Genomic DNA, 17370 nt, shown 5'->3' on the forward strand with positions numbered 1-17370 from the left:
AAGGGCTTGTTGAGAGGCACAGATTGCACACCAGGATCCTTGGATTCTGGTCCCAACCCTGCTCAAACTAGCAGTGTTGTCTTGGGCGCCTCCAATCCCCTCTGTGGGTCTCAGTTTCCTCCTCCGTAAAATGGGAAGAGTAGGGAAGGGGATAGTGTCGAGGATCTCCAAAGTCCCTTCAGACTCTAACATGCTGCAGTTCTCTCGCTGATAGGTGAGGACTGGCTGTGCCAGGTGGGGTCATTAGACCTTCCCCACCTGATGACCTCACTTCCTGTTTGAGCACAGAGCGTGTACAAATTGTAGAGGAACCGGTGACCTCCCTGCCAGAGAAGGTTGACACGGGCACTCCTTGGGCCTGGGGCTCTCGATTTTCTCACCCTGCTACTATAAATACGTTCTTTTGTGGCAGTCTGTGCATGGGTCTTATTTTCCCAATTAGACATTAAGCTCTTTGTATTGCCTCAGAATTCCCAAAGCAAGCTCAGTAAGTATTAGGCAAAATGATCACAGAGGCTCTTCTTCATTCAGTGCCCACCTTTCTCCCTCCGCTCCCCTGGTAATACCTCCTTCCCCCATCCCTCCTCCCCGTTATTTCTGCCAGGACTGTCACAATGCCTTTCCATCTGGTATTCCTGCCTCCCGGCTTGCTCTTCTATGCTACAGTTCAAGATGTCACCTATGGCTCCCAATAGCAAAATGGACTACTCCCAGCTCTCGGCGCGCACTGGGCCTTTCACACCCCCACGATTGACCCCGCTGTGAGGTCTCTTCCCCAGTGTTCGTTCGTCCATCCGCGGAGCGCGGTCAACGACGCTTTGTGTTTTTCTCCCTTTGAGCGCCAGGGGGCGCTGCAGGAACGGCCGACCCGGAGGGGAAGACAGTCGCCAAGCGGCCTGGGTTGACACGCCCCCTTTCCCTTCCGAGCCAATCATTAGTGAGAGTGGGCGGAACCGCGCGGCCTATACCTGCGCGTTAAGAGGTGGCGGTGGAGGCTGGGAGGCGGCGACGCGGTCTTCCGACATGAAGTCGAGGGCGGGGGGTCCCGGGCGGCGGCTGCTGCTGCTGCTGCTGGTGCTCCGAGCGGCGTACGTGCGCGGGGCCCAGCGTCCGCGCCGCTACACCCCGGACTGGCGGAGTCTGGACGCCCGGCCGCTCCCGGACTGGTTCGACAAGGCCAAGTTCGGGGTGTTCGTTCACTGGGGCGTGTTCTCGGTGCCGGCCTGGGGCAGCGAGTGGTTCTGGTGGCACTGGAAGGGCGAGGGGCTGCCGCAGTACGAGCAGTTCATGAGCGACAACTACCCGCCCGGCTTCAGCTACGCCGACTTCGGGCCGCAGTTCACGGCGCGCTTCTTCCACCCGGAAGCCTGGACCGACCTTTTCCAGGCGGCCGGGGCCAAGTGAGTGTCGCCGCGGGGACCGGCGGAGCCCCCCTTCCCGGCTCGGCCTGACGTTAGGCAGGTGGGAACCGAGTGGGGGCGGGGGGGGGGAGACGAGCCGGCTCGCCCGGGGTCGCTCAGCTGCCGCTCTGACTTCGGGTGCCCGCGGGTCCTGTGATTTGCCTCCCGAAGAATGCAGAACTGAATGTGGCACGACTGATCACGCGAAGGAGGCGCGTCTGCTTGAGGGTTAGAAAACAGTAAAGGTTTTCAGGGAGGTGGTGGGCTGGAAAGCCCTCGGTGTCTACGCCTGTATATCGAGACGATCGAGCTGTGTGATACCTAATGTCCCTTCCAGGTCATCAAGACAATCAGGATTCCAGAATTTTCATCCACTGGTCTGGCGTTTTGTCACCTCCCTGCAGCCTCCTTCCATGGTGATACAAAGGGGTTGTATTAGTTCCTTTCAGCTTTAACGTCTCCCAGAGGAAAAGGGAGGGAAAGAAAGTGCGCAGTATATTTGGACAACGGGACCGATTCTCACTCACCTGCTCTTCTCAATGCCTTGCACACAGAGAGTGCCCAAGAGATGTTTGAACTATTTTGAGAGCTGTCTAAGCTTGCGTGCGGAGGATTCAGAGAAGTGAAAGTGTGGCGTGGCGTGCTGAAGTGGGGAAGGGAGAGGCTGTTGAAGGCTGGGGCCAATCCGGAAGGACTAATCCTCGAGGGCAGTATGTTGTCAGGTGTGAAGTCGGAGAATGGTTGCCCCCAGCTTCTAGAAGAGTTAGCTTGGCGGCCAGGAGGGAAGCGGGTTGGAGGAGGGTAAGAACGGAGGCAGGGAGGTTTTCCAGCTCCTGGCTTAGAGCGGTCTTCCACCCTTACCTTATCTCCTCAGTCACCTCCTGGGTTTTAGTTTCCCTTGGACAAGTTTTCTTGTACTAAAGAAAATTTACAGCTGATGTTTAGTGTTTGCCGATAAATGTATGGGAATATAAGACTCAAACACAGGTGGTGGTCACTGTCTAATAGGAGCCTTAGAGATCCCTAATTTACAAATTAAAAAAAAAAATTGAAATCTGGGAGACCTTTGTCCAGGCCCCTTATTTTGTGGCCCAGGTGACAAGCCCAGACAGAGGAAGGGAACTAATGTCCTATGTCCAAATCTCATGACTCCAAGGCAAAGGTTCCTTTCACCGTACCAGGGGTTTGCAAACTGGCCAGAGAGATAGGTCCTCTGCCTATTTCTGTAAATTCCATGAGATGAGAACGATTTTTACATTTTAAAAAGGGTTAAAAAAGAAAAAGAATGTGCCACAGAGAGGAATGGAGCCCACAAAGGCTGAAATACTAACAGGCCCTTAAAGTTTTGGAGCTCCCCACACCAGCCAGTGATTAAATTATCATGTGCAGGCATCATGGGGTTTTCTGCCATATGAGCAAATGAAATGTTGAGTGTTATTTCAACACTGCACTTTTCCCTCCAGCTCTTTTGGCCTTTTGTCACCTCTGTAAATGAGAGGCAGTTCATATGACCTTTTGTTTTACTTTTCTATCATCTGCTATTTCCAGAACGAGAGAGCTAAGGTGCACTTCTTTTCCCTTACTCCTTCCTTCCCTCTGGGCCTCCTCCTTGGCTGGGGACTAAGGACTCTGGCTTCCTTAAGTTTGCTTCCATTCCTGGAACAGTACCCACAGGGAGATGTGACTGTAGCGACTCCTTGGGTGTCACCAACACAGTCACGCATGCAAGTACGTTTCCTGTGGTCAAGTTCTCCCAACCTTTTTTAAAACCTCAGGCATGCTGGGTAAGCTCATGCTTCTGGCCCACCACCTGCTTCCTTTGCTCATGTAGTTTTGCTGTCCACAGGTATGTAGTCCTAACGACAAAGCACCACGAAGGCTTCACAAACTGGCCAAGCCCTGTATCTTGGAACTGGAACTCTAAGGATGTGGGTCCCCATCGTGATTTGGTGGGTGAGTTGGGAAAAGCCCTCCGGAAGAGGTAAGTATCTACCGATGGTTACTCTTGTCATCTCTTTTGATCTATCATTCCTCTGTGCTCTCGTGTGTTTTCTAAGTTTGCATGTAGTGAGTAAACCTGAAGGTTTCTGGCCTTTGCATTAGCAGTGTTTGCTGCTCGGCACTTTTCATGTGACCGGAGGTGATATCATCAGAGAAGTTCATGGCCCTGTTTAGGTGAGGGATACCCAGTGTAGACCACAGTGCCTCATATGCATTCTGTGAAGGATTCTTTCTGGAAGGCCTTCCAACCCAAGGCCTTTTCCAGTGCCTGATGAAGGACTGGCTCTGTCATCTTTGTGTCCCCCTCAGCTGTCAACATGCAGCTTTGCAGGTATTCAGAGAAAGTTTGGATGAATCCTAGGTCAAGAGGGAACTGACAAAGGCTGCAGTTAAGGGAGCCAGAAAGTGAGGTAAGGAGCAGCTTGGTTGATTCTAATTAATGCTCCCTAATGTTTGCCACTTAATAAGAAGTAACTTCCCAAGATCAAATAGCTTGGAAGTGGCAAAGGTGGGATTTGAACCCAGTTATTCTGGTTTGGGACCTTACAGTTCTGGGTATGATTACCTATAGAGAGGAAAAGTGGTATTTGTACTTTACCCCATCTCCGCTTTATTGTGATTTGGTAAACTTGATGCCCTATTTAAGGAGTAGGCCAGCTACCTGTTTGTATAAATAAAGTTTGATTGGAACACAGTTACACCCACTTATTTATGTGTTGTGTCTGTGGCTGCTTTCAAGTTACAATTTCAGAGTTGGAATAGAGACCGCAAGGCTTGCAAAGACTAAAATGCTATGTGGCCCATAAAGAAAGCATCTGCTGACTCTGGTCACCTGGTCAATATTCAGTTTCCCAGTGCTGTGCACAAAGTCCTGCAAAGCAAAAACAGTCCTGCTATAAAAGTCAGATGTTGATTAGACTGGACTTTATGATCCTTGATTTTTACCTTCTTTGTATCTATTTAGTCCCCGAGTCATATGATGAAATATCTAACTCTAATTCTTTCTGTCTTATCTGTGCTGTTGCAATGTTATCCTTACTTCTCACTGCAGGGTGGCGTTTCTGTGACACTCACCATTCATAACTCCAAACAAGTTTTATTGTGTACGAAATAGGTCACTTTGACTCTTTTTCATTTTGGTTGAGAATTCTTAACATTTTAATGTTAAGAACTGTTAGTAAATCTTAAATGAAACAATAAACCCATGTTCATTAATTTCAACTACGTAGAAAATGTTACTAATGATTATTTCCTCAGTGATGAGATCTGGGATGTTTTATTCTTTATACTTTTTTCTATTTTCCAGTATCTCTACAATATGTATTCTTACGACTGACAGAGAAAACAGTTTTTAAAAAGGACTGTGTATTATTACTGAGATAATGGACATAGATAAAAGATGGTTTAAATGACATTTGAGGGGCGCCTGGGTGGCTCAGTCGGTTAAGCATCTGCCTTCGGCTCAGGTCATGATCTCAGGGTCCTGGGATTGAGTCCCGCATCGGGCTCCCTGCTCGGTGGAGAGTCTGCTTCCCCCTCTGCCCTCCCCCACTGCTTGTGCTCTCTCCCTGTCTCTCCAAATAAATAAATAAAATCTTTTTAAAAAGTGACATTTGATGTTAAGGTATTTATGTATAGAAAGTAATCCTGTGTGTGATCAAAAACCCAGTCATTTTGTTTAAGTTAATGATAAGAGATAATTTAAGGAAATGGTTGCGATCCCACTTGCCCCTGCACACCCTTACTGGTGAGTTTCACTGAGATGTAAAAATGCTGCCATTGATTTGTCTTAAACCACATTATTTTTTCTTTGTTTAATGGACATTTTCTGTTCTGTTTTTCTGTTTAAGGAACATACGTTACGGACTCTATCACTCACTTTTAGAATGGTTCCACCCACTCTACCTACTTGATAAGAAAAATGGCTTCAAAACACAGTATTTTGTCCGTGCAAAAACAATGCCCGAGCTATATGACCTTGTTAACAGGTAAAAAAAAAAAAAAAAAAAAAATATATATATATATATATATATATATATATATGTATACATGTTTTTGTCCTTATGACTTTTATCAGTGAAATCAGAGCTTCCTATAGGATACTGTTAAGTTTTGGGGAGGGGAAAAGGAAGGAATGTGGAAAAAAATCTGTAAGACATCAAAATGAAAATAGTGGTTTGCATTAAGACAGAATATATTTTTTCCTCCTACTGTTCAAAACTCCCCTAACGTGGTCATATTGCTTTTGTAGATTGAAACAAACAAACCGAGGGTGGGGGTTTTAAGTTTTTAAGTCAAAACTTCAGTCCCTCCTTGCATGCTGGTTTCTTTGTCAGGACCTTGGAGAGGGGCAACAGGGCCCCAAGGACCCAGCAAAGGATTTGGCATCTGGCAAAATTTGCATTTGAATCCTGGCTCTTGTTACTCACCAGCCTTAAAGAACCACCCTTCTGAGCCTCAGATTCTCAGTCTGTAAAGTAGGGAAATAATGCCTTTGATACAGGGCTCAGAATAACATGTGAAAAGTATCTGTCACCTTGCCTGGTACAGAATAAGGGTGGTGTTATCATTTTTTTTTCTTAAAATGATCACTTTCACATTGGGATTCATCACTAGTCTTCACCATGCTTTATTTCTATTTTGCCCTTCTTGCACCTGGGGGCTGGCTCATAGAGGATGGTGGACCTTTAAAGCTCTAGGCGCAGCCATCTCTTCCTGGATTTTCATTTTAGACCAAAACCAAAACAAAATTCCTTGCATCCAGGTGACCTCCCTAGGGAAATAGTAGGTTGTAAGAGACCAGCAGAGGCTTGGAATTAGACAGAACTGGATCTGAAGTCCACTTCTTTTTCTTGCTGGCTGTGTGGCCTTGAATAAACTCCTTAATCTTTCTAGATCTCAGTTGCTTTATCTGTGAAATGGGGATAATATACACCGCAGGGTTGTTGTGACAACTAATGAGGTAATGAGTATAAAGTGCCTAGTACAGTTTCTCGTCCACAGTAAAACACAGACCATCTGCATTATACTTGCCTCTTAGACAGGCAAGCTTTTCCCTGGAGTCCACTTGCTGTCCTGATTACAGAGGACAGCATAGGATCAGGCATCGACAGATATGCATTTGAGTTCGAGCTCCTATTGCTTGTAAGTTTTGTCACCTAAAACAAATTGCCCTAAAAAAAAAAACAAAAAAAAACAAATTGCCCTGCTGAGCATCCAGTTCTTGCTCTCTAAATGGGAATAATCATGCTTACCTTATAGGTGTGTGTGCGTGCACACACACACACTCATGCCACATAGAGGTCAGAATGGAATATGTGAAAGGTGCAGCTGTTGCTTAGGTGGACTGTAGAGATCCCTTATAGTTGAAGCTTTGGGTAGTTGTCCAAAACAATGCATTTCCTGAAATAGTTCAAGCTCTTAAAACATTTTTTTCAATTAAAAATACAGATAATTTTTTAAATTTAAATTGTAGTTAATAAGTAATGTATTATTAGGTTCAGGGTAGAGTTTAGTGATTCATTAGCTGCCTGTAACATCCAGTGCTCATCATAACACGTGCCCTCCTGAATGCCCATCACCCAGTTACCCCATCACCCCACCCACCTCCCCTCCAGCAACCCTCAGTTTGTTTCCTAGAGTTAAGAGTCTCTTATGGTTTGCCTCTCTCTCTGTTTTTAACTATTTTATTTTGGCTTCCCTTCCCCTATGTTCATGTGTTTTGTTTCTTAAATTCCACCTATGAGTGAAATCATATGGTATTTGTCTTTCTCTGACTGACTTACTTCACTTAGCGTAATACATTCTAGTTCCATCCACATCTTTGCAAATGGCAGGATTTCATTCTATTCGATGGCTCAGTAATATTCCTCTCTGTGTGCCTGCACGTGTGTGTGTGAGTGTATGCCACATCTTCTTTATTTTCCATATTTTGGCAATTGTGGACATTGCTGCTAATAAACATTGGTGTGCACATACCCCTTCAAATCACTATTTTTGTATCCTTTGGATAAATACCTAGTAGTGCAATTGCTGGGTCATAGAGTAATTCTATTTTTAACTTTTTGAGGAACCTCCATACTGTTCTCCAGAGTGGCTGCCCCAGTTTGCGTTCCCACCAACAGTGCAAGAGGGTTCCCCTTTCTCCGCATCCTCGCCAACATCTATTGTTTCCTAACTTGTTAATACATCTTAAAAGCAGGAAGCTTAATTCTATAGTTCTGGAGCACCACTCTTTTCATTGGAATTAGCTGGTGCAAGGAAACCAAATTGTTTATATACTGATTACAACCCTATTTTTTTCAGAAGACATCGAAAAAAGATTAGGAGGAAATGTTCCAAAATACTGTATATTAAACAGTGGTTGTGTGAGCGACCTTAACAGAGTTATGGTGTTGTTTTGTCTCTTTAGTTTTCTACATTGTCTGTACCATGGTAATTATATGGTACTTTCAAAATGGGAGAAAATCTTAAAATATCTGTTACAAAATAGATCCATAAGACTTTACTGTGAATAGATTCAGATAACAAACTTTGTCCTAATCGTGTGTCTTTCAGGTATGAACCTGACTTGCTTTGGTCTGATGGAGAGTGGGAAGGTCCTGATACTTACTGGAACTCTACGGTGTTTCTTTCTTGGCTCTACAATGACAGCCCAGTCAAGGCATGTGATTGCATGACTTCTCTCTTATTTATCTGTTATGTGAAAAGGAAGAGTAAGGAGCCAAGATCTGGAGTAATAACAGCGACAACAGCAACAATAATAAATACTAGTAGTGACACGGAGGTGGTAGGGACCAGGGGACTTTGTGGATGTTAAAGGTTTCTCCTTTAATTCTTTTCCCCACCTTCCTTAGAGTATAAGCTTTCTTTTTCTCCTTTAATTCTTGATTTCAACAACAGAGGTATACAGCTCGTTAAATTTAAGTAGTAGAATAGAAGCAGTACATAAAAGTCCCAGAGACTTAGAGAAAGTAAAATAAACTATTAAGCACGCAAACATTATAAATGAGAAAAACATCCAAAAAATTAATATACAAAACATATACAATTAAATGATAAGAATAAGATGCAAATATTTATGACCTCATCCGATCTACGCTGGTTATGCAGTTTAACTCTCAAGAAGGAATTTCATTTCTCTTACATCCACCATAGATTAGGTGAGATCACACCTGGATCCTACCTACCCGGATCAGTGTTCCCCATTTAAGTTAGATAAATAACTCTGATGTGATGTCATATTGTCCACATACCTGTCTACTCAGCCAGTCTCTGCTGGATCTCTAAGGGCAAGAACTGTTTTATTCACCTTGGATACCCCAGTACAAGAATCATAGTAGTGTTAATCATTAACATTAAGATATTCTGAGGGGCGCCTGGGTGGCTCAGTCGGTTAAGTGTCTGCCTTCAGCTCAGGTCATGATCCCAGGGTCCTGGGATTGAGTCCCGCATCGCGCTCCTTGCTCAGCGGGAAGCCTGCTTCTCCCTCTGCCTGCTACTCCCCCTGCCTATGCTCTCTTTCAAATAAATTTTTTAAAAATCTTAAAAAAAAAAGATATTCTGCATAATGATTTCTCATAGTTCAGCAAAGATTTGAAGGAAAGAAAATATTTGCTGACTTTTCTTTACCTAGGAAAAGAAAGTCAGGGCCACGTAGTGGAAAGCATCCTGGGCTGAGTTCACATACCTGATTCACAGTCCCAGCCTTCTGAAACTCTGCCCGAGGGTGTGACCTCGGGCACGTCTTCTTCTCCCCATTTCTCCTTTAATGGAAGAAGTGGTTTACCAGATGATCTTTAAAACAGGCTCTCCAGCTCTGACATTACATGTGGCTTGACTAGGGTTTCTCAGCCTCAGCACTATTGACATTTGGGGCTGGATAATTTGTTGTGAGGGGGCTGTCTTGTTTGTCCTATGACGTTTAACAGCGTGCCTGGCCTCCACCCACTAGATGGCAGTAGCACCACCCCAACGGTGGCAACCAAAAATGTCTCTAGACTTTGCCAAAAGTCTCTTAAGCAAAATAGCCCCCAGTTGAGAACCGTTCTAGACCAGGTCTCTTCATTATATCCAAATACACAATTTACCAAACTGCATTATGTAAGGAAACGAAGTGGTTTTACCCCAGATGACCCAGTACTCTCTTCTTTTAGGATCAGGTAGTGGTAAATGACCGGTGGGGTCAGAATACTTCCTGTCACCATGGAGGATACTACAACTGTGAAGATAAATTCAAGCCAGAGATCTTGCCAGATCACAAGTGGGAAATGTGTACCTCCATAGACAAGGTCTCCTGGGGCTTTCGTCGTAACATGGTGATGGGGGACATTGCAAGTGACTGTGAAATCATTTCGGTAAGAGCACCTGTGAGTTATTTGTTAACTACTGTCTCAAATTAGCCTTCTAACTAGGAGTGATGGGAGCACTCTGGATGGAAGTGCAGGTCGATAGAACCCCCTGGGGTCATTGAACATACCCATAGAAACCTGTCCTGGGGCATCTGGGTTGGTTAAGCGTCCAACTTCTGGTTTCGGCTCAGATCGTGACCTTGGAGTTGTGAGATTGAGCTCCACATCAGGCTCTGCGCTCAGCGTGGAGTCTGCTTGGTATTCTCTCTCCCTCTCCCTCTGCCCCTCCACCCCCCTCAAATAAATAAATAAATCTTAAAAAAAAAAAAGGGGCGCCTGGGTGGCTCAGATCGTTAAGCGTCTGCCTTCGGCTCAGGTCATGATCCCAGGGTCCTGGGATCGAGCCCCGCATCGGGCTCCGGCTAAGCAGGGAGCCTGCTTCTCCCTCTGCCTCTCTCTCTCTCTGTCTCATGAATAAATAAATAAAATCTTTAAAAAAAAAAAAACTGTCCTAAGGAAATAATTGTAATTACAGAAGAAAGTCTTACATATAGATGTTCTTCCCAGAATTATTTGCAGTTGGATATGTGGGTTGTTTTAATTTCTTACAGCCATAAAGGGATATTTAAGTAGATTTGGGGATTTTCCTTAACCATTAAAAATTTTATGAATGTAATATAGGTCAATGCCTAGGGTTTGAATGAAAAACTAAGTTACAGATTATCACAGCTATATAAAATATATTTCCACTGCACAGGGAAAAGACCAGAGGGAGTATTAAAAGTTGATGGTGTGCTGTCTTTGGGGGTCCTGTAACACAGTCTTTTTTCAGTTTTCTGAATGTAATTTTTTGGGTCCACTTGAAGCGTACCCGTTTGAGGTCACAGTAAACACGCACACACACGCACACCACGCACACCACACCACTCCAGAAGCCTTGAAGAATATATCCCTTTACAGCATGTTTTTCCAAAGGGACAGCATACACATTTATGTCACCCATTTCATACAGAGTGTCCCAAATTCTGCATATCTCTTCCATGTCCCCCAAGTCTCCCTGGCACCCACTCAGAACCTCTGTCCTCTGATCCCCATACTCTGTCCTCACGGCTCCATGTGATCACAGCCAGGTGCTTTGTTCTCAGCTTCCCTGATCACACTCTGTGCTGCTGATGCACGGCCCATTCCACTGCACGCCACCCCCGGGGAAGCACAGGCCCGTGATCACTCCGTGGAATTCGAATTAATGTATTTCTCCACTTTGTAGCAGGATTTTTCAGTTTTCTCATATAAGCCCGTCCTGCTTTTATGATGGCAAAAAATAGAGAGCCTTTTCAAAAGGGTAAAGGATATTCACCAAAGGAGAGAATGTGCCCTAGATTCTTTTTCTTCTCTTAATACCTGTGTGCTGTAGGCGTTATGCTGGGCTTGGCAGTCGTCACTAGGATTTCATTGTTTCTTTTCTCTCCAGGAACTGGTTCAGACCGTGAGCTTGGGAGGCAACTACCTTCTCAATATTGGACCAACTAAAGATGGACTGATTGCTCCCATCTTCCAAGAAAGACTTCTTGCTGTTGGGAAGTGGCTGAACATCAATGGGGAGGCTATCTATGCCTCTAAACCATGGAGGATACAACGGGAAAGGAACACGACGTCCGTGTGGTGAGCTTGTCCTCTGCTGCGTGCGAGAACAGGACAAGCCCCTCCCCAGCTGGCGTCTCCTCGGGTCCACAGTGTTACAAGCCAGGGTAGAAGCCGTCTTGAGGAAACCCCAAAGCTGTGCTTCTCCTGTTAAATTTGTACCCCAATTTATGTATTAAGCCACCAAGATATCTTTGACTAGTGAGAGGTATGGTTGGCTTGGTGAAAGGAGGAGCTACAAAGTGTCTGTGAATATACTTGACCTTGTTACCCTGCCTCCTAAAAATAGTAATAGCCAATGCTTGCACAGCACCTCCAATGTTTAAGGCTCCAATCCAAATTCTTTCCACTCACTGAATCCCCTCAACAATCCCACCAAGTGGATACTGTATCCCCATGTTACAGGTGAGAAGGGGGACCCAGGGCAGCTCTATACCTTGCCTAGGATCACAAAGCTAACTCGTGGAGAAGTCGTGATTCAAACTTGGGTTTGTGGATCTAGTTATTTGACCTTGGGTCTGTGTTTTTCAAGTGTGAAATGGGGTGATGATACTTAGCTTCCTGTGGTTGTTACGAAGGTGAAGTGTGTTCATTTATGTAAAGCGCCCCAACAGAGCACCAGGCGCATGCAAAGTGTTCGGTGAAAGGCATCTGCGCGTGTGGTACCATCGGACCAGGGGAATCCGGTTGCATCAGGGGAAACCGGTTCATCCTTCTGTTTGGGGTGGATTCCCATTTAGTGATTTTCACCCTCTTCTCTAAGCATGGTGAACTCTCAGAACAAATCCACCTTCACTGCGCATCTTATTGGGTCCTCTGTTGTTTTCCCATTGATCTGGAGTTGAAAAAAGATTTGAATAAAAAGGCAAATGGCTTCAGTGTGAAATAACTAGTGCAAGCGTTAAAAATGTTCAAAGAAAACTTATAACCCAATAGAGAGGGCAAATGGAAGCGATCCCCAGAAAGAGTCTTACAGGGCTGCTTTCTTAATGTCTATTAAGGTCCCACAGACCTTAATAGGTATTGAGTTAATAGCGCTTCTAGCAGCACTGGCAGACCCAAGGTGTTGGGATCGGTAGATAATTATAAGGGGGACATGTGAGGCTATGTGTCAGGGTCCCAAGCCAGGTATTTCTGACACTGACCTTTCTTTTTTTCCCAGGTATACCTCAAGAGGAACAGCTCTTTATGCCATTTTCCTGCACTGGCCAGAAAATGGAGTCTTAAACCTTGTATCCCCTGTAACTACCTCGACTACACAGGTGAGGAGCCTCCGTCAGTCCGATCCGAGAGGTACCTTTCCTAAAGGAATTGGAGGTCTTTTCTACTTCTTCCTTCCTGCCCCAGGTCTCCCCCATATTGACCCCCCCCCCCGACTATCTGCCCTGCCCTGGCCCAGTGTGGCTGTCTTCCATCACGTTCAAGCCATATTCTGTACTCAGTGCGACATCCCCTTTTGCTTTCTGCAGATAACAATGCTGGGGATCCAGAAAGATCTGAAGTGGTCCACAGGTCCAGAAGAAGGTCTGCTCATTTATCTGCCCCAGTTACCACTCTTTACTCTGCCAGTTGAGTTTGGTTGGACTATCAAGCTGACAGGAGTGCACTGATCATTGGAGTTCAGGCAGAACTGCCTCCTATTTGCTGCTTTGGTTTTCCTCTTATAGCACCGTCGTTGTAATAAACTACTTCTCTACTCAGAGATGGCTTTTGCAACACATTTTAATCAAAGGAACTGAGTGCATTATACTGATGTCTCAGTGGATCAGAGATCTGAGATCCATTGCTAGCATACCTCTCCCTGATCAGCAGGAGGCACTAACCAGTTAAGCTCTGAATTCATCCTTCTATTCCTAACCTGGGAAATTATCTATCCCGGAAACTTCCCTCCATTTTCTATGTTTGAAACCTGTCTCCTTAATCAATGACTTCAGATAAGGAATGAGCCAAGTCACCCTACTGCCTATGGAAGGAGGTAAAAAGGATTTTGCAAGCTCAACCATATGCTGTGTATTTAGCATCAGTTGTCACCAGCACCACTCGGAGAGGAAGAGAGAGCCTGGAAGGGAAGGAAAAGGCTTGCTAGGGCTGCTAGTGATCAGCCCTTTGGAAGTTTCCAAAGCAAACTAGGGGCTCAGAAAGTCCGTCTGTTTACAGTGATCTTATGAAGAAAATGAATGTGATTCTGCCCTGCTTTTTAAAATATCAAATAAATAAATTTTTATGTCACATCGTTTCTACCAAAAAGCATGTTGTAGTTTTCTTCTCCCAGTTTCTTATGGACTGTTTATGAAAAGCTTTGTTTCTGTTTTTAAAAAAAAAAAAAAAAAAGGACTTGCCAAGTCTCCTTAATGCAGAACAAAGAACAAAATTCCTTTGGTTTTTCTGCTTCTCACTTCTAGTACCGTTCTTTTGAGTTGGCTATCAGTTCAGCCCCTTTAATTATTATAGATCTAATCAGCTTTTCTATTTCCTTTTTATTTAATAGATATGTTTATAAATTTTTACCCAACATTTGAGGAATATTTGTTTTTCTCAAGCACATGGAATATTTACAAATGTAAATACCAAAGGAGCATTATCATACAGACTATATGTCTGCAACATAATTAAAGGACCATAAAGAATAAAAACTTGGGAGGAAAAAAAAACTATATGGAAATTTTAAAACACACTTCAAAATAACTCACTGATCAAAGAAGGCACCATACAAGGAATTAGAAAATACTTAGAATAATAATGAGACCACTATGTACTGAACTTTGTGAGATGGAATGAAGTCTTTAAAGAGGACCCAGGGAAGATGGCAGAGAGGAGGCACCAGGAATCTGTCTTCCGACCTAGACGACAAGTACACTGGCAGGATTTGGTGGAACTCCTGTAGAAATCTGGAGTCTACGAAGGCTCCAGCTTCCAGAGGAAGATTCGGATGATAAATTGTGGTTTTGGTCAATTCACCTACCTATCCCCCAGCCCCAGGCATGTAGCAGGCAGCCATGAACATGTTCTGGAGCAACTTGCACACAGCTTGTGGGAGCCAACGTGGGCAAAAGGGACCCTGTCCTCCAGATATCTGGGATTTGAGCCCTGATCTCTAATTGCTGCTTCTGATCACAGAGCTATAGACAAAGAGGTGGGCCGACTTTGTTGTACCCCTCCCCCCCACTGCTGCAAGTTCCTCCTCTGGCTGAAGTGACTTCCAGTGGATTTAAAGGGCTGATGCCCCCCCATCCAAATATTCCCCCTTTTGGGAGCAGACATTAAAAACTAGGACATTCAAAAACAACTGCGTGGGGCGCCTGGGTGGCTCAGATGGTTAAGTGTCTGCCTTCGGCTCAGGTCATGATCTCAGGGTCCTGGGATCGAGTCCCGTATCGGGCTCCTTGCTTAGCAGGGAGCCTGCTTCTCCCTCTGCCTGCCACTCCCCCTGCTTGTACTCTCCCTCTCTCTCTCTCTGGCAAATAAATAAATAAAATCTTTTTTTTTTTTTAAAGATTTTATTTATTTGTCAGAGAGAGAGAGAAAGAGAGAGCACAAGCAGAGGGAGCGGCAGAGGGAGAAGCAGGCTCCCCGTGGAGCAGGGAGCCCAATGCGGGACTCGATCCCAGGACCCTGGGATCATGACCTGAGCAGAAGGCAGACGCTTAACGACTGAGCCACCCAGGCGTCCCTAAAATCTTAAAAACAAAACAACTGCGTGTATGAGGAAAATTAGAAAGTGACCACGCATGCCCAGGGAAAGGCCTAAGTTTATACCTCTGGCTCATCTGCAACACAGAAACCACCTACAACAATCAAAATGCAAAAATCATAACAAGCCCAGCAGGCTCTGGGAAGTGGGGGGGGGGGGGAGGAGGGGGAATCTGATTCACAGAGTTACCCCATTATTAGATTCCAATGTCTAGATTTCAACAAAAAAAATCACAAGGCATGCAGAGATACAGGAAAGCATGACCCATTCAAAAGAAAAAAGTAAATCAACAGAAACTGAAATAAGCCCCGAAAAAGACCTGGTGGCAGATAAACTAGACGGACCTTAAAATAGCTGCCTTAAAGATGCTCAAAAAACTAAAGGAAGCTGTGGGGGAAGTTAAGAAAATGATACATGAATGAAACGGATATGTCAATAGATGGCTAGATAACCTAAGAAGAAACCACACACATATACAGTTCTGGAGCTGAAAAGTACAACTGAAATGAGAAATTCACCAGAGGGATTCAAAGGCAGATTTGAGTAGGCAGAAGAAAGAATACTGCACTTGAGTCTGAGGAAAGAAGAAAGACAGAAGAAAAGACCATATGTTAGAGCAGAGAGAAACAAAATAGAGAAAAAAAACAAGATAAATGAAACAGTTGGTTTTTCGAAAAGATCAGCAAAATGACAAACCTGTAGCTAGAACGGACTAAGGAAAAAGAAAAGATTCAAATTATTAAAATGAAAATGGGGACATTACTACTAATTCTACAGAAATAAAAGGATTATAAGAGAACTAAAGAGCAATTGTATTCCAACAAATTGGATAACTAGATGAAGTGGGAAATTTCCTAAAAACATGAAACCTACCAAGACTAAATCACAAAGAAATAGAAAACCTGAATAGATGTGTAACTAGTAAGGAGATCGAATCAGTAATTTTAAGATCTCCTGACAAAGAAAAGCCCTGGAACCAATAGCTTCTTTGGTGAATTCTACCAAACATTTAAAGAAGGACTAACTTTTCCAGAAGAGTAAAGAGGAGAGAAAACTTCCTAACTTACTCTATGAGGCCAGCATTAACATGATGCCAAATCCAGACAAAGACACTACTAGAAGATTTATGATCACTGATGCAAAACTCTTCAACAAAACACTAGCAAACCAAAATCAGCATATTCAAAGTATTACACACCATCACCAAGTGGGATTTATTCGTGGGATGCAAGGATGGTTCAAGATACAGAAATCAATCATTGTAATAAACCACATTAACAAAACAAAGGGAAAAGAAACACGATCGTCTCAATTGAGGCAAAAAAGCATTTGACAAAATTCAACACCTTTTTGTGATAAATACACTCAAACTGGGAATAGAGGGGCACCTGGCTGGTTCAGAGGAGCATGCGACTCTTGATCTCAGGGTCGTAAGTTCCAGCCCCACATTGGGTGTAGAGATTACTTAAAAATCTTTTTTAGGGAGGCCTGGGTGGCTCAGTCAGTTAAGCATCTGCTACAGCTTGGGTCACAATCCCAGGGTCCTGGGATTGAGTCCCACATTGGGCTCCTTGCTCATTGGGGAGCCTGCTTCTCCCTCTGCCTGCTCTGCCTGCCGCTCCTCCTGCTTGTGCTCTCTCTCTCTGACAAATAAATCTTTTTTAAAAAAATAAAAAAGATTTTATTTATTTATTTATTTGACAGAGAGCGCATGTGAGTGCACGAGCAGGGGGAGGAACACAGGGAGAGAGAGAAGCAAACTCCCTGCTAGGCAGGGAGCCCAATGTGGGGCTCCATCCCAGGACCCCGAGATCATGACCTGAGCCAAAGGCAGACACTTAACCGACTGAGCCTCCCAGGTGCCGCTAATTCCTGTCTTCTTTAATTTCAGGAATTGTTTGTAGTTTTCAGTGCACAATTCTTGAAAGTCAAAAATAAATATGTCATAATAGTCATGAAAATCATACAAAAATATATATTTTTTTAAAGATTTTATTTATTTATTTGACAGAGAGACATAGCGAGAGAGGGAACACAAGCAGGGGGAGTAGGAGAGGGAGAAGCAGGCTTCCCCGCGGTGCAGCGAGCCCGATGTGGGACTCGATCCCAGGACCCTGGGACGACGACCCGAGCCGAAGGCAGACGCTTAATGACTGAGCCACCCAGGCGCCCCCATACAAAAATATTTTTAAATAAATGTCATGCTAATAGTTTTGGGTCATGTTCAGTCCTCTAGCTGCAGGTTTGAGAATTCTGTGAGTACTGCTCTGTTATGATGGAGGAAATT

General features: G+C 44.4%; 1 protein-coding gene across 1 annotated transcript; it reads left to right on the plus strand.

Annotated features, from left to right (window-relative positions):
* Window positions 1-948: 948 nt before the first annotated feature.
* Window positions 949-13639, plus strand: FUCA1 (alpha-L-fucosidase 1). The gene is made up of 8 exons (XM_036089000.2): window positions 949-1400; window positions 3247-3381; window positions 5252-5389; window positions 7959-8064; window positions 9557-9757; window positions 11223-11413; window positions 12555-12654; window positions 12862-13639. Exons 1-8 carry the CDS (start codon window positions 1024-1026, stop codon window positions 13000-13002), a joined length of 1389 nt encoding a protein of 462 aa, XP_035944893.2. The 5' UTR covers window positions 949-1023; the 3' UTR covers window positions 13003-13639.
* The last annotated feature ends 3731 nt before the right edge of the window (window positions 13640-17370 follow it).

Source organism: Halichoerus grypus, chromosome 5, assembly GCF_964656455.1.
Source record: "Halichoerus grypus chromosome 5, mHalGry1.hap1.1, whole genome shotgun sequence".
Taxonomy (NCBI): domain Eukaryota; kingdom Metazoa; phylum Chordata; class Mammalia; order Carnivora; family Phocidae; genus Halichoerus; species Halichoerus grypus.